Consider the following 22,450-nt stretch of genomic DNA (forward strand, 5'->3'; position numbering starts at 1 on the left):
TAATTTGAAAAATCCGACTCACAAAATTGGGGTGCTATAAAACGCTCGTTTGTCGGTATTTATAGGTAAAGAAAAAAGAGTGTGGAGAGTGTGGAGCATTTGGAGCAATCTAGTTCGGTTCTTCTATACGAAACGGTGTGAGTGTGTGTGTGTGAGCGACAATATTTAGGCCTACTGACTGAGAAATCGAACCGGAGCTGAGAGTATCCATAACTTCCTCGTTTTTATTTTTGTAAAACAATTCGCAGACAATTCGTAAAATAGATAAAAGATTTGATACTTTGGACATATTGCTATTTCCCGAAAGGGATTTTCCTCATTAATATGAACAAAGTTCACGTCAAACATCATTCATTTCTTCGCCCAATTAGATTGAGATTGACTTAGTAACCCCGTTTTCTTTTTTTTTCTTACAACTAGTCAATGTTATTTTTTATGTCTATCTTCAAACGCCATCTAGCGATAGTCTTACAAAGCCTTTAACAAAAATGCGTAAACAAGGAGAAAATGGTGAAGTGACTGCGTGACCACGGCGTATGACTAATAAAATAACTGACTACTGAAGTGGACTGCCCGAGTCAGTTATTCAGTCAGTTAAAATATTGTCTGAGTCGGGAATCGAACATCGTACATCCTATCATATGGTAAGCCAGTCGCTTAACCAAGCTATACCACATCACACATATTTAATCTAGTTATAAATTAATGATAAATTAAACTAACCGCTAGATTTCCCGACCAATTTTTTCACAAGTCTGGACAAGCCCAGACGAGCCCAGACAAGCTTAATTCAGTCAAGGGCAACCCTCGGCCTCAACCGTCATCCACTAATAGAGGCCTACTACCGTGATAATATTACGTCACGATTGCGTACTATTACGGAATACCCTTCGTACGCGTACCTTCGTATCGCTTCGTATGGAAATGGAGGGGTACGAAATTTCTTTTGGGACACCCCTACGAAGAAGGTACTAGGCCTACTTACTACGAAGCACTCATGTCAACACCCAGAACAACGAGTCATTCAAATGACATTTTTTAGATGCCATTGAGAACTCGAATCGCCTAGATGTGTTCCATTACCTTCGATACTATAGCCAACACTTTCCTTATTCTCGAAAAACATGGCAGAGCACTAACTGGGATGCCTGACTCTCTCTCGGCAACAGCAGCTAACGTAACGGGTGGAAAATGGTCATTTCCGGATTCCGGCTAGAAGGTAATAATAAGCAGATAGCAAAAAAAAAAAAAATTATAATAACAATAAAATAACAAATAAGAAAAGTTAAAATTTATTTCTGAATGGTTTTAGCTTTCTTTTTCAGGGCTTTGCCTTCTGCTTTTAAATTAATTGCATGAACTTGCAGATTTTTGGCTCTTTCCACCATATTGAGCCCTGTTGTTAACAGCAAATTTACGTATCCAGTATCATCTTTGTTCTGATTTGCCTTTTGGGTCTTTCGCTTGCCCAGCAGTTTTTTAATCCAGGTAACTTTTTTCCGGTCCGGTGCTTCGGTCGCGCCATCAGAGTTCATCGATTGGCGTTCGGTTTCCGTCGCTTTAGCTGAGTCTTGGGTAACTTTAACTGCTTCTTGCAGTGCAGCCAGAGCTTCCGATAGCGCCTTCACTTGCGCTTCAGCCAATTTTTCCGATCTCGTCGCTGATTCCAAAACTGCATCATGATTTTCCCATACATCTTGAATCTCTTTTTCTAGTCGCTGGAGTTTTTCTTGGAAATCTTTAGCCTCCTTCATCAGGGTCTCATTTTTCTCTTCTAGCAAAGAGTTTTTGCCTACCAGTTCCAAATTACGAGAACTTAATTGGTTGTTCTTAGTCGTCTTCTCTGCCAGACTCTCTCTGACCGATTCCAAACTGGCGTTTAGGAGTTTCAGCTCCTCCGATAGAGTATCATTTTCAGTTTGCGTTGGATTAGCTTTCAAATTTATGATTTCATTCCGCAGCTGTGATTCGGTGTCTGCCCACGTCGAGGCATTGCTAAGCTGAACACCTTTCTCCTTCTTGAGCTCGTCGATTTGAGAATCGGATGCAGTTAACTCTGTTTTTAATTGAGTTATATTCGACTGAAGGAGATCGATTGCAACTTGTCGTTCTTCGGCTAATATTCTGGATTCTTCCGCGGACAGGATAGCAGCATCGCGTGCCTCGGAAATGCGTTGATTTTCCGCCTTCATTTCCGTCAACTCAGTTAAAAAAAAGTTAAGTTCCTGTTTGTGGTTCTCCTCGAGCATGTGATCAGTAATTTTTTTTTCCTGTAACATTAACTCCAGAGTCACTTCCTTTTCTTCCAGCAGTTTCTGCTGGATAATCAACTGAACTTTCAACTCTGTCAACTCTTTGGTTAGTTTTGATTCTGTCTCGTTGAAGTCGGATTGACTGGTCGAAGCCATATTTCTCGTAGTAGCCAACTTCAGAATCAGCTCGTCGTTTTTCAACGAGGTTTTCTGTAATTTCTGGTTCAGTTCGTTTGTCACAGCCGTCAGTCGCTGTATTTCCACACATTTTAAACTCAACTCAGTAGCTGACGTCTCCAAATCGATTTTCAGTTTCGAATTGTCATCTTTGATTTTCTTAATTGTTTCATCTGATGAATCCGGTTTCTCTTCATTTTGTGGCTGGAATTTCCGGCCATCTGATTCGCACTCGGGTAAGGCAGTTAGGCCTTCTTCAGAAAAAGACTCAGGTATTAAGACAGTGTCAGGTAAGGTAGTGTCAGGTAAAACAGTGTCGGGTAAGGCAGAGACTTGGTCAGGTTTCCACATAATATTAGGTAGGGGTAATATTATGCGGGTCTGGCCAGTTTGCTCTTGCATCAGGTTTGTTGCCGGAACCCGATTTTGGGAAGGTTCCTCATTAGATTCTGGTTCAATTTCTGTTTCGGTAACAGATTCAAAATATTCGACCATTTCAAACCAGATCCAATCAAGAATGGCGTGAATGCATGCGATGAATGCAAGAACGACATTTAAGACTTGAACCATTTTTGTAGATATTTCAACAGCACGAATATAGTCAGTAGTAATAGTCAGTGGTCAGACTTTACTTATTATAGACTCAATAACCATGTAGCCTTTGTCCCTTCCTTATATAGACTCCGACTAATAAAAAAACTTATGCAACAGGACAATCGTCGTATTTTTTGCGAATATTTCTATTTTCAATGTAATTATCTCAAACTTTTTAATCGTTAATGAAATCAGCGGAATTAATCAAATAATATTCAAGAGAATTTATGACGATAAAGTTAATTTTGAAGTTTATATCGACGATTTGAAATCATGGATTTAGGTATTCGAAGAGCGACTAGTGCGCACCCTAGTGGTTGTCAAGCAAAACTTGCAGCAGCAGTCCCACCAACGACCACTACTGTGCGCACTAGTCGACAAAAAGTTGCACAATTTACATTTCGCCATCTGCTAAAGTGGGGGCAGATAAGTCGTAACGATGGCAACCAAACGCCACGATTTTTAAAAAAATTCGTGTCGCGATCAAGCTTATAAGCTTGATAATGGATACATGCAAATGTCTTTATCGGATCATATTTTCGCTGTGTTTTCTATTATCTGCCTCCAACGTAAGAAATTTAAATTTTATCTTTTTATGATGTCAGAGGATTTGATTCTCCAATCCCACGTAAACCCATGTTTTACCATCGCAGCCAAAGAAAGTTCTACACGATCGCCAAATTCAAGTCCGCTCGTTGGCTTGGTGTGGTGTTTGTCTACTGTCGTTCTGGATTATTTATATACAGGTGTCCTCATCTCTTATTTGACCATTCCAAAGATGCAACCCATCGTTGAGACGACTGAAGAATTAGCCGCATCCACCAGACTTCATGTGGTTGCCATTAAAAATTCTATTTTTGAATCTACTCTTCTGGTACCGTAATAACATTCCACCTGGAAACGATGAATATTCTTTTACAGAACATTTTCAATTTATATTTAGCAAAGCACTTCGGGGCCATTGCATTCTTTGGGAAATCAGCTTCGTCAGCACCCCGAAAACAGTTTGCCCGGTGACTATTATAACCTAAACAAACTTTTGGAAACAGCCTTGCTAGGAAAATTCGGGATCATTCTGCATGCTGGTAAGCGTAATAACATTTTCTATTAGCGTGCTTTAAAATCTCGTTTGTTGGGTTTCAGAGCAAATCTCAGGCGGAGTCGTTGATTAACATGAGTTGGAAAAAAGAGAATCGATGTCGTCTAAGCATCATGCGAGAAAAAATCCAATCAACTAGATTTTGTTTTGCGCTGCCCAAAAAATCTCCTTATTCGAAACTAATCAGTGAAGGGTATGCGTGCTTAAGCACTAATCAGGTAGTCATGACCAAAGTTTGAATTTTCCATTCTATTTCTTTTCCGCTATCCCCGAAAGCCTCTACGCAATGTACGATATGGGGCTGATTGATTATTGGAAGAATCGTTCTCCTAGAACAGTAACTCATAACTGCGAACCAACCAACATAAAAATGGGCATGTCAAATCAGAAGAAAAAACCAATCTCATTGGACAATCTGTCCGGAGCATTCGTTGTTCTTGCCGTTGGAATTGCAGCTGCCTCTTTCGCATTTGTCATCGAAATTTGGATCGCTATCGTTCAGCGGATGAAGTCTCGTCATTGAATTTGTCAAATACGATATATCTAATTATCTAGTATATGTTTTTTTTGCGCTTAGTGAATTGTAGTTATTAAGAAGTAGTCACTGAATGTCCGCTTAATTATTCCATTATCCTCGATTTTTTAAAAATCGAAATTATCTATTTATTCATTTTTATTCCCCTTTCATTAATCTCATTAAATCATAAAATTCAAATTTAAAGCATATCCCCTTAAGTTATATATAGGCCCTTAGATCTACTAAAATGCAATTATTTAAATCCATTTCGGCCACTTTTATCCTGATTAGTACCTGCCCGCTATTGCTTTTGAAAACACCCATTGTTGAGTGTACAAGCACCCCTTTTACAGGAAAGCCTGGAGTTAGTATTTTAAACGGGCAGCACTTAACCATCGCTTCATTGGATGTAAGATTTTATTAAAGTTTGTTTTTATATTGCGGCTTTCGTATGACTTAATAACGATTAACGGTGCACTGAACTGTTCTTTAGATAAGGCCTTATATGCACATTGAGCACGATCACAAAGGACAGATATATAAGGTAAGATTATTCATTTTGAATCCTAAAATATTTCATTAATTGACAAACGAATTTATAGCTGCATGGCTTCGTCTATCAGATGGTTCTGTGGCTATCAGTTCGGTTTAATTTTACGTAAGTAAAACTTTTGAAAAGATTTGATAATTAACACGACGGGGTCGACGGCACACTCTTTTTTTGCTTAGATTTACTGTGGTTGAACCCAAGGATGGTGCTGTCGGAGCTTTAGTTAATAACACATGGAATGGTATGATTCACATGGCCATAATCCGAGTACGTATCCATTTTTATTTTATTTTTACTTTTTTCTTACCTTTATTTATTTACTTACTTATTGAATCATGCGGTGTTTCCTGACGGTTACACTTGAAGGAAGTAGATCTCGTTGCAGCACCAGTCGTGCCGTCTTCAGACCGAATTCGAGTGGTAGACTTTAGCATTAGATATTTAGACGAGCAAGCGGCCTGTCTTATCCCAGCTCCCACCTTTGATAGAAATAAATGGACTGCAGTTTTCAGGCCTTTTGATTATACGGTATTTCATCATCATTATTTTATAAATAACCTTTCTGTCGGAATTAAGTATCGATAAACTAATCCGAATTTATGAATCCATTAGGTTTGGTTGATGATAATCTTTTCTCTAGTTAGCATTGCTACAATCACTTGGACGACTACGAATGCTTATTGGAAATGGTGTTTGGACAGATCTCACATTCACGCTACTCTTCGCTTTCAATTGCCGTTTTCTCAAAATTTTCTTTTCGCATTTGGAGCCCTTTGTAGTCAGTGTAATTATACCACCCTCTTCCTCCAAATTTATAACTGTTTCATTTTGCCATTGTGACATGGTGCACAGCCAAATGGATTCCGAGTAGTTCTTATTCCACTCGAATCGCAACATCATCATGGTGTCTGATGTCGGCCGTCCTAGTCTACGCTTTTTCCAGCTGCATAATCGCATACTTGACGATCCCTAAATCGTATCTTCTTGTGAACTCTATCGAGGAATTGGCCAATAGCGAAATCCTTCAAGTGGCCACTCTCAAGAACTCCATCTTTGAAACAACCTTATTGGTAACAGAGTTCTCTGGTGGTCACATATTTTTTTTTTAACTGTGAATATTTGCCTTATGAAATTTGTCATTCTCTATTACAGCAATCTAATTTTGGTCCGTTGAAGAATCTAGGAGACAGCTTGCGAAAAAATCCTGAGAATAGATTAACCGGTCAGTATTACAACCAAGAAAAATTGTTAGATAAAGTTTTCGGTCGGCTTGCCCTTATAACGGTAAGTACAAAATAAATTTTTTTTTTTTTACCATTAAATAATTTTGAGCATCGAATCTAAATATGTGCAGGGAAAATTAAAACTGGATATGCTAATGGAGTTGGACTACAGAAAAAGTAGGCGATGCGATTTGACTCTTTTGCCCCAACAGTTCATGCCAATTTTGAAAACGTGCTTAGCTCTACCAAAGGGATCGACCTACACTCATCTAATCAATCTGGGGTGAATTTCCTGTTTACGGAGTTTTAGTGATTGGCAATTTGTTTGCATGGAGTGCGAATCTGTATTCTTTCGCCGTAGCCTTCCAACTTTCGAATCAGTTGCCAACCCCTCTTAAAATGCTTTCTAAATTATTCCATTTTTACATTTTTCTAATGTAGGATCATAGAGATGAACGAATTGGGACTGGTGGATCAATGGATCAAACGCTATGTCAATCAAACAAATCAATGTAGCAATGGAATACGAAACTTTCATCGTTCGGAAACTCAAACGAAACACCCACTTACACTTTCTGTATTGGCAAGCGCTTTCGCTCTCCTTCTGCTGGGCATTATTGTATCGTTTTTTACATTCTTCTTGGAGCTGTATTTCTCTAAAAAATCGAAGAATAGTCTATTTATAATCTAATGACATCACGCAAGCATGGCAAATACAACTGCCTTATTCGGCAATTGGCATTCACGTAGAATTCTTCTATTATTGATTTCGAATGAAATTGGTTTAGAAGATCAATGGAAAAGTATACATTTTTTACAGCACCTATTCTCTTTGGTGGTACTGGTCTAAATATTAGTTGGGATGAATTTTCCAAATGGTTTTAAAACCATATCCATTCATTCAATTAGCCTACACGTTATTGTAACCCTTATAGAAAAATGGTTTTAAAGTAATAAGAGAAAGATTTATGAAAGTATTCTTTTTTAAAAAATAAGATTGTTTAACAATTTTTTAAAGACAATCATTTATTCTGTCTGATCAAGAGACATGTCGCGAAGTTGATTCAAACAAAGAATATTGAAGCGAGTTTAATTTCAGTGGATAGATCGCGCTTTGGGAAGAGAAAATCATCTGTCGATTTTAGCGGGAAAGGATAGTAGGTTCCCTCTTTTCCGGTGGAATGGAAGTCGTTTGAAGATATATGTCGGAAGTTTCTGTGCGAGTTTCTGGTTGCGATGGAGATTTACCTTCAGGTGCGGCACTGATCAAGGATTCATCTGCTTTCATTTGAGCAGACTGGGGATTCAGGGACGACGAACAGTCGATGCGTTTGTTGCATTCTTCTATCGAGGCTCGATTAACTTGATCAACGCATATCATGCCAATTGCAGAGGCCACAATTAAAACAACAACTGTTATGATTATCCAACCCTCGAATGAAATTCTCGTTTTAGTCGAAGACATGTTGAAGGAATCGAATCGTGGTGTAGGATGCATTCGAACAGTCGCTCTTATATAACTTACTTTGAGCACGACTCTATTGGCAGGTGCATTTTGGCACTTTAAATCTTGATTTTCTTGGGAACTAATTAATTTGATGTAATTTTAGTTATAAATTTAGTTAAAGCGGAATTTTAAAATTATTATTCAAATATTAACTGGATTTACTAAATAGTATTGAAAATATATTTTGCAAAATTGTAAAGTCGCCGGTGACGAAGAGTAATCATTTCTGTAATTTTGCTAATTGCCGCTAGGCTCTGGATGTCAATATTATTATTTTTTTGTTCTATTTTGGCCGTTACGAATAACGATAGGATTTGCAAAAAAGATAAGTTCTAAAATAAATCACATGTTTTGTTTCATAAAAATTTTTGGCAATGCAGCATCTCAAGTAAGAGGAATGGAAATTGGAAATCCTTATCTCATTCGACACTCGGCAGTCTTTCCAGTTTGAGCGCCGAATGTGCACGTTGTCCATAATATTCAAATTTTTCAGATAAGCGACCGTCAGAATTCGGTTAACGAAAGTGTTAAATTCATCATGAACTTGAAAGAAAAACTTTTGTGATATTTCCGTTAAATTGCTAGTGATCAAGAGTCAATCCACGTGGTTGGTGCAGGTAATTTTCTTTTTGTTTGATGACCCTTCCCCTTTTTTAAAACTGACTATACAAAAGTAACTGAAAGGGTGAGTCAGAAAAAATGATTCAGTTTGTGAATACTGAACAATTATGAACCTTAAATCACCTAGAAAAATCTCGAGGGGTAGTCAACTCATGATTTGGGTGTACGAATATTTAAATAAAAATATATTTTTCCGTATTTTTTATATTTTTCCGTATTTTTTATATTTTTTCGTATTTTTTATATTTTTTGTATTTCTTATATTTTTTTATATGTATGTTGTTTTCTGAGTAATATTTGTCTACTGAATAGTATCAACGTACTTAAACTATTTTATACACTAAAAATATTGAAATACTACCGTGCCACTTATTTTTCTATAGTACTTAAATTTATTTCCTACTTCACATACTTATTTTAAAATAATAGATATGGCTGTGGCCGGAATTGAACACGAGGCTACCGGGTTACAGTCGGTTGCTCATCCACTGTGCCAATGTAAACATTAAAATTAATCACAATCCTATGGTATGATACGACGGGAGTTGGGACTTAGAAACTTTTCCGAATGTTCAAACTTCACTTCCAATTTACTAAGGAGGAAAAGGTACTTAAATCCATTGGGCACTTATTTAAAAAACTTATTAAGAATGCAAATTAAAATTAAGTATGTTGCCCCAGAATAAGAATAAGAATGCTGAAAAAGTGCAAAGTTATATTAAGGAGGAAAAGGTACCATTGGGCACTTATTTAAAAAATTTATTAAGTATGCAAATTAAATTAAGTACATTGCCAAAGAGTACTTAATTTTTTAAAGTACTTAATTGTTTTTAAAAAGACACTTATTTTAAGATTATTTAAGTATGTTCTCCATATTAAGTGTAAAATTTTTACATTAAGTGCAAAAATTCTCCTTTTCAGTACCCTAAAACACACTAAACATGTTCAGTGCAACCTTTTAGTGTAAGGCAAAAAAAAATTTTCGTGTTAAAACTTTTTATATTTTTTATATTTTTTATATTTTTTCATATTTTTTCATATTTTTTCATTAAAAATACGGGGGTGTACGGATATTTTTTCGAGTTGACTACCCCTCGAACTACCCCTCGAAAAATCTTGCACGTGTATGATGGTGTTGAAATTTAGAAATTTGTTTTAGAAATTTAATTTGCGTATTAGTTACCTAGCTGGTTGCCGAATCCTAGTTAGTGAATTCGCTTTTTTTGCGTAACCTTCCAACTGTCAGTGCATGCTCAGAAGTGTAAACAAAAAGAAAAAAAAAGTTTGAATCTTCCCTAGCAAGACAAGTTTTCTGCTATGGGAGTGGAGAATATTAATTATTTGATTTGGTTTTTATGTTCGATTTCGTCTTTATTCTTCTTTTTACTTTGTATTTTCCCACTCTTATTTTTTTAACCCTTTTTGTTTTATTATTTGTTTACTATTTTTTATCTTGATTTTAATAAATTTGGTTGTCCAAGTAAAATTTCTATGCCTCCTTTTTTAACAGTTTGTCATCAACCAAGAAGTTGAGGAACATTTTAAAAATGTTAGATTATATTCATTTTGAAGCTCTGGGTCATCTCTCCATTCTTCCTCTGTCCTCTCCTAGGTCATCAAGATCTTCTTGCGGTCGTGAAGAGTTACCAGAAGAGTTCCACTTCCATTTACCTCCGAAAGCTTATGAAGAGGAATTTTTCAAAAATTTCAAACCTAGTTTTCCTTTCCGACATGTTCGAGATTCGAACCGCGAACCATGCGAATGTCAGCCTGGGTTGATGACCATTAGACCATCATTGTTATATCAATGGAAGGGAAAAAATGGGTATGATGGTAGCTCGCTATCTATTAGCCAAGACTCATGTAATGCAACATGTGACCGCATGATATAATTGTATTGTTACTATAGTAATAAGTGTTACTTAAACTTAATCTAAACATGAAGTGCGACGTGGGGTGGCGGGGCGAAGCCTCCGCCACAGCTAAGTCGCACCACTCATAATATTGACAGATTATTAGTCAATTAGTTAACAAGAATCAAATCATTTAAGATAAATAAGGGAAACAGAATTTTCCAAACGTAATAGTATGTATACTATTTACTTTCTACTATTTAACCTTGATTTTCTGTCTCTTTAACGTTTAAAAAAAATCCCGAAGGACATTACCGAAGGAATCTTGTTTAGTGACACATGGTTTTAATTGTAACGAAGCTTAAAGAGATACGCAGCGTGTTCATCTTTTTAAAAGGAAAGAACAAGCTTTTGGGGGAGGAGCTTATTCATGTCACGCACAATGTCACGGATAATATCACGAACATTTTGGGGGAGGAGCTTATCCATTCTCAAGGGGGAGGAGCTTATCCTGCCCAAACATGCCCAAACAAATCACCACCAGATGTCGTCGCCGTGATGACGCAATCTTTGATGACGCAACAACCAGCATCACCACCAGATGTCTATAGCATCGCAGTGATAACGAAATCTTCAAGTAAGATAGTCACTAACTGGGCAGATTTTCCACGAAAAAAATCTTTAACGGGCAGATGATTATGCTACAGGAAAGCGAATAGCAAAACAGTCCGACTTTACGCTAGACCAAAGTTCCCCGGATTTGAACGGGGCTCAGATTACTCCTCTATATAATAAAAGAACAAGCTTTTGGGGGAGGAGTTTATTCATGTCAGCAATATGTGTCAACACAGGCTCCTTCCCCAAAATGGAACATGCACAAACATGGCCAAAAAAATCACCACCAGATGTCGTCGCCGTGATGACGCAATCTTTTATGACGCAACAACCAGCATCACCACTAAATGTCTATAGCATCGCCGTGATGACGAAATCTTCAAGTAAGGTACTGGGCAGATTTCCCACGATAAAATCTATTACGGAAGATGATTAAGCTACAGAAAAGCGAATAGCAAAGCAGTCCGACTTTACGCTAGACAACAGTTCCCCGGATTTGACCGGGGCTCAGGTTACTCGTACTTATTATGAAATTATGAATGTTGAGCTTATTTTAAATGGAATAAAATGTTGGTAAAATGAAATATAATAGCAACGTTTGGGTGTAATGGTTAGCGATTCGGATAGACATAGATAGGCGTGGCTTGTACTGCGCTCCTGGCTTAGGCTGGAGATCACCAATGTGCTAAATTGCATTACTGAGGGTTGTTTTTTGTTGTTTTTACTTAGATATAATTAAAAAAAGTGTATTTAAAAAGTAATATGAAACAATTTTGTTCAAAATCACACGAAAACTTAAGCAGATCCCATCACATCTATGCTAGTGGTTCAAATCTTTGCCACATGATCACCAATGTGCTAAATTGCATTACTGAGGGTTGTTTTTTGTTGTTTTTACTTAGATATAATTAAAAAAAGTGTATTTAAAAAGTAATATGAAACAATTTTGTTCAAAATCACACGAAAACTTAAGCAGATCCCATCACATCTATGCTAGTGGTTCAAATCTTTGCGAAGGCAAATCTTTTTTATTTCTTTTTTTAAAACCTATGTACTTTTATTTTATTTTGGATATTTATTGCTATTCTAGCAGATAGTTTGAACAATTGTGTAATTAAGAGAAGAACTTTTATCGAAGAGAAAAAAGAATAAAGTTTATAAAATATGGTTCAACTAGTAACTTCAGCCCGGTCGAAACCGGGGAATTTGGGTGTAGCAAAGTTTGAATCATTGTTTTCACTTTTTTTAAAGGAAATGAACGTAAGTGAATGTCAGTTTCAAATGTAAAGAACAAAAATGATAGATGATAATATATTGAATATATTCCCATACTAAGATAGGAAAATGCGCGCTAATTACTGCATGGTAACCTATCCTATCCTAACCTAACCTATTTTTTTAGCAACATTTGTTGTACGAAACTAATTATTTCACAGTTTAGCGCACTTGGGAACTGCCCCCAAGGCCATGCCCGTGCTCCTTTTTGGTCCGTAGACCGAGGCGGAAGTTAGTTCCTCTTTTTTCTCCGTTTTTCCTATCACTTGGGCAGTGATTTATTTAATTTGATGAAAGAACTTCTTTATACACAATATTATGTGTGAAAACCTTTTCCCGGTCTTGTACTGTTGTAGATTTGTTGAGCATTTTGCCTTGTTTTGCACCTTCTATGCAAACGACTTTGACTCCTTCTCTTGAAGTCACTCTGGAAAACGCGACGTACAATTGTCCATGGCTGAAAACAGGTTCTTGAAGAAGAATGCCAACCCGATCGAACGTCTGACCTTGTGATTTGTTTATGGTTTAGGCAAAGGCGAGAAGCACTGGGAATTGCAGTCTATTTAAGGTGAACGGCAGATTTGAATCTGTTGGAGACATGTTCATTCTTGGAATGAACACACAAAGTCCTTTATTTTTTCCAGAAGAAATTGCTGCAACGATAACGTTTTGACGGAGCTGTTTGATGACTAATCTTGTTCCGTTGCATAGTCCTCGTCTTGAGTCTATACTTTTCAGAAGCATTATTATGGCACAAACTTTGAGTTTTAACGTATGAGGTGGAATTCCAGATATTTTCAGCGTGTTGAGGAATTCTGTTGGGAAATTAGCAACTTCTTCCTCATCACCTGTGATTGTGTCTATGCTCTTATAAACACACTGCTCACCAGGCATGTTTTTGATTATTGCATTGTTTATCTTCAAACATTCATCATTCTTGGGGCATAAAATCGCACGTGAATTAATTTCTTCAGAGATATCTTGATCCAATAGACGCTTCGGATCACCGAACACGTGATGAATTGAAGCATTGATTCTTGGATCTTGGTCATCTCCGGTGATATTCAAAGACTTAGCATTTTCTTCGGTAATCAGGAAGTCAGGAGGGATTTCAACGACATCTGAACTCAAATTTGCTGTTGTTGGTAACGTCCCATTTCCCAGTTCAATCAGCCAATTTGCGTACTCTTGACTTCCCGCCGTGGTGCGCAGGTTTTCTGTTAACCGAAGGTGACGAAAGGTGGACCAACTCTCACAGTTTTTAATGGTAGCTTCGACTACCTTAACTCGATTTCCATGTTTGAGTACTGGCAAACATTGTCTAAAGTCTCCCCCGAGGAGAAGGACTTTATTTCCATAAGGCTTGTTATTCTTAGTCACTTTTTCAGTGACGTGCTTAATCGCATTGAGAGCGTGGTTGGTCATCACAGTAGCTTCGTCCTCGATGATTAGTGTGGCATCCCTTATCAATTTCGCCGAGAAGTGGTGTTCTTCTATTTTCGATCTGGTTGTTTCTGTGATGGGCGGATAAATTTTAAACTGAGAGTGATAATCGGCTCCATCAATCAACAGTGTTGAAGCGATTCCAGTTGAAGCGACAGCAATGATCTTTTTTCCTTCACCCTGAAGAACGTTGATTAGAGTATTGTAGAGAAATGTTTTCCCTGTTCCACCAGGACCATCTAAGAAGAATTGAAGTGATTAAGGAGAGTTTTCATCATTGATTGCGGCCATTATTTGATCCAATGCCGCTCGTTGACCAACATTTAATTTAGCCATCATCATTTCCCCTCTCAATTTATTTTGTCTTTGGACATTCTCATCATTTTCTTCAATTTCAGCGGAAATAAGTCTATCAATCAGTTGGAAATCAGGTATGGGTAGTTCAAAATCTTCATATTTTTCACCATTCTGCACTATCTTATCTGAATCCATTTTAACGCTAGATTTTTGGCCACTTCTTCTCCATGCCCGTTTCTTTGGTAGTCTTCAGTGAGATGCTGTAGGTTGTTATTAAAAAGAAGTTGTGCGTTCGTCGGACGACAGTGGCAACATATGTCGACAAAAAGTTGTCTAAACTGGACTGGCATTTCAAATGCAGCGGCTTCTTCCATAACTTTTTCCCATGCACTGTCATCAGCGAGAAGATTTCTTGCTATGGCCGCTTGCTTGAATCTGGGATACAAAATGTAGTCGACTGTTCGAAGATATTCAAAACTTGTTGCTCCTTTTACCTCAAGCAAAAGCAAGCGAAAACTGTGTCTTTCTACTTGTTTCACCCCAACAGAATAAATTCTGCCGATAACATTTATTCTCTTCTTTCTTGGCTTCCATTTACGTTGGTTGTTATGGAAGTAGAAATGATTCAGAATTTCTCGATAGTAGTACTGTCTTGCCGATTCGTGATCCTGGTTTAATTTAAACCAAGCTGTCAAAGTAGTTAATTTTGAAGCTGCATTTAACACTGCTCGATCTTCAAATCCTGCTTGGAAGTAAACAGGTTGTTCTTGAGGGAGATGAACAGCCAATCGACTTATGGCGTGAGATCGGTAACAAAGTGGGTACTTAAAAAATCGCCAGCATGCTTCTGGAGCGCTCACGTATCTTGTGTCCAAAAACTGCTTGGTTTCATCCCACACTATTTCCTGTTGACCTTGTTGATTTTCAGCTCTGCTAATTTGAATATTTGCGCAATCATGTCCTTTGTATGTATATTTAAATATATACTTGACACTTGTAATAGACGCGCAAAACTCTAAATTGATGTGAGAATTGTATTTCAGAAAGAGATAAGCATTAAAAGGAACAACCCAGCTGTTATCAACTCGAGGATAGTTATGGGCTTGTCGTTTAGAGGATGACTGTAGATGGTGAAAAAGGTTTTGGAAACGATTGCGTGCATTTACTACCGTCCATGCAGGGTGAGTTTGGATTAATGGTACCACACGGACCATGAATCATGTTGCTCATGATTATTTTGTGAAGTTCTGGGTGTGTTTCTGGATCCAGAATTTCAGCTGAAATTGTCTTGTCGATTTCAGATTCAGTTGTAGGAACGTCATGTTGATCAATCCGTATCAACATATGGCAATGGGGTAGGCCTCGCTTTTGAAATTCAATTACGTGAATTCTTGCAACAACAACCCCTAAAATTTGTTTTTCTTGAATATCTGGGATGAGTTCTTTTAATTTCAGTTGATAGACTCTTGCGACAACGTCAGGTCTGTTGGCTGCTACTTGATAGCTCTCGATGCTCTCCGTAATCTCTTGTCACTTTGGATTATAGGTAAATGTGAGGAAATAAGTCGGCTTTCAAAATCTACTGCAAATAGCCATTGCATCTTGATATCCTTGTTTCATCGCTCTTGGACTACCTATGAAAGACGAAGGTAAAATCACAGGTGTCCCTACAATAATGTTGTCTTTTTCAGCCCGCGTCGTAATATAGTCCATAAGACCATTACACTGTGTGACGTGCAGATCCTTTTGATGCGTTTGAATATAATGGATCCTGTTCGCCTCCTGTTCGCCGCACTTTCACGTACGCATCAACAACATATTGTTGAAACAGCGATCCTCCGTATAAAACCGCATTAAAAATCCCTTTACGTATCGAAATTTGACTACTATAAAACTCACACTGAGTTATTCTGGAACGCGGTCCTCTTTGGTTGACGTCATAGATTGGTACTGGAACATCAGGATCAATGTCGACTTCTGGGTCAAATTCTGGTTCCGGTACAATTTCAGTTCGCATCTGGTCTTCTTCATCGTTTAAGTCTGCGATTCTAGATTCTTCAGCCAATAATTCTTGCTCTTCATCATGATCATGGGAAACATTATCTTGGTCTTCATTTAGATTTCTTCGTTTTAAATTTTGATTCCATCCATTGTCACCATTCGGAAAAAGCAATGGGTACGTCATGGGATCGCACATGGGTTTTTGAGTATCAATCCTAATGAAAACTTTTCCTCTCCGTGGAATCAATGGATGCCGTCGGATATCCCTGTTTTCAGGGGGTGCTCCATCAATGCTTTTAAACACAACCGCAATTTCTTCTCCTGCAGGGCTATTGTATCTTCTTTCATCCTGTGTTCTTCGGTCGTTATTGTAACAGAACGCTCGGCCGACTCCCGTTTTTCTGTTACTTTCCCTTTCTACATGACAATCTCTAACGTCGACTACTAGATGTCGCTTCCCCTATACTCCATCTCATACCAGAGGAGGCTGCTACCATTTGAATCTGCCGCCAACTCGCCCCATCTCTGCCGCCAACTTGCCCCACCCCTTTCCCTTGTTACTTTCCCTTTCTACAAGACAATCTCTAACGTCGACTACTAGATGTCGCTTCCGCTATTCTCCATATCATACCAGAGGAGGCTGCTACCATTTGAATCTGCCGCCAACTCGCCCCATCTCTACCGCCAACCTGCCCCATCTGCCGCCAACTCGCCCCATCTCTGCCGCCAACTCGCCCCATCCCTTTCCCTTTTTACTATTCCCTTTCCCTTTTTGCTATATTAACTTTAGGCGTACTTTTATCTTTCATGACACTATATAAATATATTTTCCTTTTTCCTTCAACGCTTTTCAATAACAAACCCCCTTTTCGTCCGTCTCCGCTCTGACCATGTTTTAAGGTGTCTGCTCACGTTTCCCTATACTATCCTCTCTAGGCCTAAACATGTCTGCTCCCTATACTTCCTCTCTAGGCCTATGCTAATCGTGCAGCCCGAATTAGTATAAAACCTGTATGTAAATGTTATTCTGGACTGCATTCTCCCACGGCATTCACACTACCATTGTGTTCCAGTCGCACTCTCCTTTTGGTATTGTATTAGTTATATTTTTCCCTTGTGCTCAGTGCCTGTTATTTAAGCTAAGTGCCATTTCCAACTGTACCTCGAAACTTGCCGTTTCTCGACAAGCCTAACCGCTCAGCCCGCTACCACATTTTCTCCATACAAGTAGTATTCTCTCACTTATTTATCGTCCCCCTATTTAATATTATTAGTTCACCTTATTGTATGATCTGTCCGTTATCAATACATTGTTTAGCCTTAATTATTCCCGTTGGTCTTGGACACTTCACTTTGACATTGTGATTAAAGTCGCCTCATAGTATTTAAGTTCTTCGTATTGGTGACCTTCGTATTCCGTTGTGTCGACCTTTACATTATGAATAACCATCGAAATCACTAACGGAGCCCTACCTTCAACTGCTGCTTGACGGTCCTCTTCCATAGCCACTTGACGCATGTTTTTGTACATGACAGCATATGGATTAACACGGCAAATAACGGATGTTTCTTCATCATACTATTGAACAGCAGTTGTATTGTGGTACAGTTGCCCATGAATCTTGTAACAATATGGTCCTCTTCCACGTGGAACGTCAATGGATGCTCCCAGTGTACTTTCGGGCATCTTTGATGAAACTTGCAGATTTAGGGTGGCAGTTGGTAAATAACATTTGAAGCAATTCTGTGCATTCCTTAGGAGGAGGGAGAATCACCTTTTCTTTAGAACAACAAAGATTAAATTTCTTGCCACTTGCCATTTCGCCTTTGAAATGAATTGCTCCGCAGAATTCACAACTCACGTCCATTTTCCCACATGAATAAATCTTAATTTTACTTTCATCTAAGATTGGCTTCTGAGCTAGTTGATGAGTCTTCTTCACCTTTGTTAGCCGATTTTTCTCCAAAAATGCTTGTCGGTGACGTTGCTCTTCTTCTGTTTCGACTGGAACAATATCTGCGTGATCTTGAGCATACTTTGCTCTTCGTAAATCTTCAGTTTCTTGGTCAAATTGTGTCCAATCAACGCTTTCCAAACCATCCAAGAAAATTTCTGCTCCATCAATTTCAGGTCCTGTGGTTTGCTCTGCAATTGCTTCACTCGTTAATTCCGTCACCTCTTGTGTTTCTTCAATAAGACAAATTCCGTCTTGCATTTCTTCTAGGCTTCTTCTTGCGTGATCAGCTTCAACTTCATTTGCACGTCGAATCTGATAGAAGTCTCCAATATTTCTGCGTCTTTCTTCTCTCTTTTCGGGCAATTCCTAACGGTTAAACAAAGTGTCCTTACATGACCTTTGCTGAGCTGCTTCATTTATTGTTCGCAGTCAAAATTACCAAAATTGGAAGTGAACTTCATCTTCGCAGTACTTTGAAAAAAAATTGTAAGTGAAGGACTGCGAAGAGGAAGTAGCTTCATCTTCGCAGTCCTTCCACTTACAATTTTGGTAAGTTGGATTGCGTACAAAAAATGAAACAGCTTATCAAAGGTCATGTAAGGACACTTTGTTTAACCGTTCTCTACTATCCTAAGAAAGAAATGAAGAAACAAACAAAAATTTAGACTAATCATTATTTATTTTTTTTTAGCATTACCCAGCATGAAAAAAAATTATCTTCAGTTGCTTCTGAGCTGAAAAAGGAGTGGAGTCTTCGCAAATCAGAGTGGGTGAGAAAGGAGAATGCAAAAAAGAATCTGGCCTCAAAACTCGCAAATGAAGAAAAAAATCTGGCCTCAAAAATCGGAAATGAAGAAAAGAAATAATTTCTTTGAATAATGTATGGCACTTAGTTGTCTGCTGGCTAAATAAATTATTTTCTTCAGTATTTGGAGACAGAATTTGAAATTTGAACTTCGTGCAATTTTAATTGGTATATTTAACTGATTTTTCTTCAGTAATTATTACAGACAGAATTCGAAATTTGAACTTGATGCAATTATAATTAGTATATTTGACTGATAGATGGCATAACTTTTGTTGATAATTTGGTTGGTAGATGGCATTCAGAATAATGTGCGTTGAAAAATTCCCCCTTTTTTTGGTGATGAAAATGTAGCCGCTGGAGGTTTTCACCCCTTTCCAGAGCGACGACTAGACTGACCAATCACAGCGTGCTCTCGATGTGACATGAATAAGCTCCTCCCAAAAAAGCTTTTTCTTTTATTATAGATGGATTAATTTTGCAATTGTTTAAATATGCGTTCAACCAGAAAAAGGTATTTTTGACATTTATTAATGTATACTTATTATGAATGTTGAGCTTATTTTAAAGGGAATAAAATGTTGGTAAAATGAAATATAATAACAACGTTTGGGTGTAATGGTTAGCGATTCGGATATACATAGATAGGCATGACTTGTACTGCGCTCCTGGCTTAGGCTGGAGATCACCAATGTGCTAAATTCATTGCATTACTGAGGGTTGTTTTTTGTTGTTTTTACTTAGATGTAATTAAAAAAAGTATATTTAAAAAGTAATATGAAACAATTTTGTTAAAAATCACACGAAAACTTAAGCAGCACCCATCACATCTATGCTAGTGGTTCAAATCTTTGCAAAGGCAAATCTTTTTTATTTCTTTTTTTAAATCTATGTACTTTTATTTTATTTTGGATATTTATTGCTATTCTAGCAGATAGTTTTGTTCAATTGTGTAATTCAGAGAAGAACTTTTATCGAAAAGAAAAAAGAATAAAGTTTATAAAATATGGTTTAATTAATTTAGCAATTGTTTAAATATGCGTTCAACCAGAAAAAGGTATTTTGACATTTATTAATGTATACTTATTATGAATGTTGATCTTATTTTAAAAGGAATAAAATGATGGTAAAATGAAATATAATAACAACGTTTGGGTGTAATGGTTAGCGATTCGGATAGACATAGATAGGCGTGGCTTGTACTGCGCTCCTGGCTTAGGCTGGAGATCACCAATGTGCTAAATTGCATTACTGAGGGTTGTTTTTTTGTTGTTTTTACTTAGATATAATTAAAAAAAGTATATTTAAAAAGTAATATGAAACAATTTTGTTAAAAATCACACGAAAACTTAAGCAGCACCCATCTCATTTATGCTAGTGGTTCAAATCTTTGCAAAGGCAAATCTTTTTTATTTCTTTTTTTTAAACATATGTTCTTTATTTTATTTTGGATATTTATTGCTATTCTAGCAGATAGTTTTGTTCAATTGTGTAATTCAGAGAAGAACTTTTATCGAAGAGAAAAAAGAATAAAGTTTATAAAATATGGTTTAATTAATTTTGCAATTGTTTAAATATGCGTTCAACCAGAAAAAGGTATTTTTGACATTTATTAATGTATACTTACAGTACCCACCAAACTATTAGGTACACCCCCCTATTTTCAATGCATTCTTATGGCACTACGTGTCCTAGAAAAAATGCAATAACTCTTGAACCGCTTGGGCCAGATTTTTTTCCTTTTGGCCCTGAGTAGATCTAATGATGATCTACATTTTTTCTACACATGAAGTTGTCGTAGGATTAACCCCCACGGCGCTACGGTATCGTTCAGTTTATTAGGTACACCCGTTTTCCCCCCATATGCGCCGTGTTAAATACGGCGTTTTCCAAAATTTACAAAAAATACTAAAAATCAAGCTAAAATCTTTTTCTTTGTGCCAAAAGATGCAGAATTCTTCACTCTATACGAATTTAAAGAATAATTTACAATCAAATCAACTCAGAGAACCCTTCCCTATACCTCAAAGTTTTCCACTTCAAAATTTGTACTTTTTTCAACAAACTTGCACTTTCGCCAGCAGAGGGCGCCTAATTTCGCCAAATTTTGAAGTGGAAAACTTTGAGGTATAGGGAAGGGTTCTCTGAGTTGGTTTGATTGTAAATTATTCTTTATATTCGCATAGAGTGAAGAATTCTGCATCTTTTGGCACAAAGAAAAAGATTTTAGCTTGATTTTTAGTATTTTTTGGAAATTTTGGAAAATGCCGTATTTAACACGGCGCATATGGGGGGAAAACGGGTGTACCTAATAAACTGAACGATACCGTAGCGCCGTGGGGGTTAATCCTACGACAACTTCATGTGTAGAAAAAATGTAGATCATCATTAGATCTACTCAGGGCCAAAAGGAAAAAAATCTAGCCCAAGCGGTTCAAGAGTTATTGCATTTTTCTAGGACACGTAGTGCCATAAGAATGCATTGAAAATAGGGGGGTGTACCTAATAGTTTGGTGGGTACTGTATTATGAATGTTGAGCTTATTTTAAATGGAATAAAATGTTGGTAAAATGAAATATAATAACAACGTTTGGGTGTACCCTTACGGAAAAATCTCATTAAAACTCATAAAGAAATACATGAGAATAACCTTAATTCTCATTCATTTTGTCGTGATATTTTGGTGAGATTAACAGCAAAATATCATTTATTTGATGACTTTTGATGAGAATTTGGGACATTTTCAAGTTTAAAATCAGCCGTTAATCATTAATTTCATGTGAACAAAGTGAGAATTATGTTATTTCTCATCTAAATATAAATGATTAGTCGCGTAAATATAATGATATCTGACTGAGGGTTCACTGTAATCTCGCTTAATTTCTCTTTTCACCACTGAAATGTTAATGATTTTCTCACTAAAATTTGAATGAGAATTTGAGCGCTTTTAAATGAGATTGTAATTATATAAATTGAAAAAAGAATTGCCCTGACCAGGAATCGAACCTCGACTTCCAGGGTGGCTTGCCAATCTGCTAACCACTACACCACCTATTGATGTTAAATTTAAAGCTTTTTAACGTAGAAGTTAATAAATTCGTCAGTTTAGTTAGATAACAACAGGGTTGTGGGACTTAGAATAATTTACACAAAAAACACATACCAGAGTCAAATAGAAATTTCACTCAAATTTACTTAGCGCGTGAAAAAAACTTAGTAAAAATTTCTATGATGCGTTTTGACATACCATATAATCAATTGGTTTGTTTAGTTAGATAAAAGCCAGATTTCGGGACTTAGAATAATTCACACACAAAAAAACACACCAGAGTAAAATAGAACTTTCACTCAAATTTACTTAGCGCGTTAAAAAAAATAGTTATCCCAGCCTATCTTGTGATTATAAAAACATCGTGTAATTTTTGTGAGAATTAGATAGCTACCATATATTTACGAAAGGTATAAAATAAAAAATGTTAAAGTTCAAAAAGAATTTAAAGTCAGAATATTTCATTCCAGGTAGGCCTATATACTTATTTGCTGATTTTAACTGATATTTTTAGGATTGTATTAAAAGAATACAAGAAAATATTTATGTCATATATGTAGAAATAACTTTCCCTTGATTTTTCACACAAACATCATTACAAAACATAAGAAAAT

The 22,450-nt window shown here is 36.9% G+C and overlaps 4 protein-coding genes across 4 annotated transcripts in view; 3 read left to right on the forward strand and 1 right to left on the reverse strand.

Annotated features, from left to right (window-relative positions):
* Window positions 1-1,292: 1,292 nt before the first annotated feature.
* LOC124310738 (cingulin-like protein 1) lies at window positions 1,293-2,999 on the reverse strand. The gene has a single exon (XM_046774694.1). It carries the CDS (start codon window positions 2,997-2,999, stop codon window positions 1,293-1,295), a length of 1,707 nt encoding a protein of 568 aa, XP_046630650.1.
* LOC124312403 (coiled-coil domain-containing protein 141-like) overlaps window positions 2,343-22,450 on the forward strand; it is a 37,086-nt gene continuing 16,978 nt past the window's right edge. Inside the window, exon 1 of the mRNA XM_046776910.1 lies at window positions 2,343-2,358. The gene's annotated coding sequence lies outside the window, so the exon portion shown is untranslated. The remainder of the gene's footprint in view (window positions 2,359-22,450) is intronic.
* On the forward strand, window positions 3,519-4,195 carry LOC124310739. The gene is made up of 4 exons (XM_046774695.1): window positions 3,519-3,592; window positions 3,677-3,897; window positions 3,967-4,108; window positions 4,167-4,195. The coding sequence occupies exons 1-4, from the start codon at window positions 3,535-3,537 to the stop codon at window positions 4,193-4,195; spliced, it is 450 nt and encodes a 149-aa protein (XP_046630651.1). The 5' UTR covers window positions 3,519-3,534.
* On the forward strand, window positions 4,180-7,157 carry LOC124312396 (glutamate receptor-like). The gene is made up of 10 exons (XM_046776902.1): window positions 4,180-4,315; window positions 4,399-5,048; window positions 5,133-5,297; window positions 5,369-5,456; window positions 5,556-5,717; window positions 5,802-5,973; window positions 6,042-6,259; window positions 6,342-6,473; window positions 6,544-6,695; window positions 6,854-7,157. Exons 3-10 carry the CDS (start codon window positions 5,263-5,265, stop codon window positions 7,101-7,103), a joined length of 1,209 nt encoding a protein of 402 aa, XP_046632858.1. The 5' UTR covers window positions 4,180-4,315; window positions 4,399-5,048; window positions 5,133-5,262; the 3' UTR covers window positions 7,104-7,157.

Source organism: Daphnia pulicaria, chromosome 8, assembly GCF_021234035.1.
Source record: "Daphnia pulicaria isolate SC F1-1A chromosome 8, SC_F0-13Bv2, whole genome shotgun sequence".
Lineage (NCBI taxonomy): Eukaryota > Metazoa > Arthropoda > Branchiopoda > Diplostraca > Daphniidae > Daphnia > Daphnia pulicaria.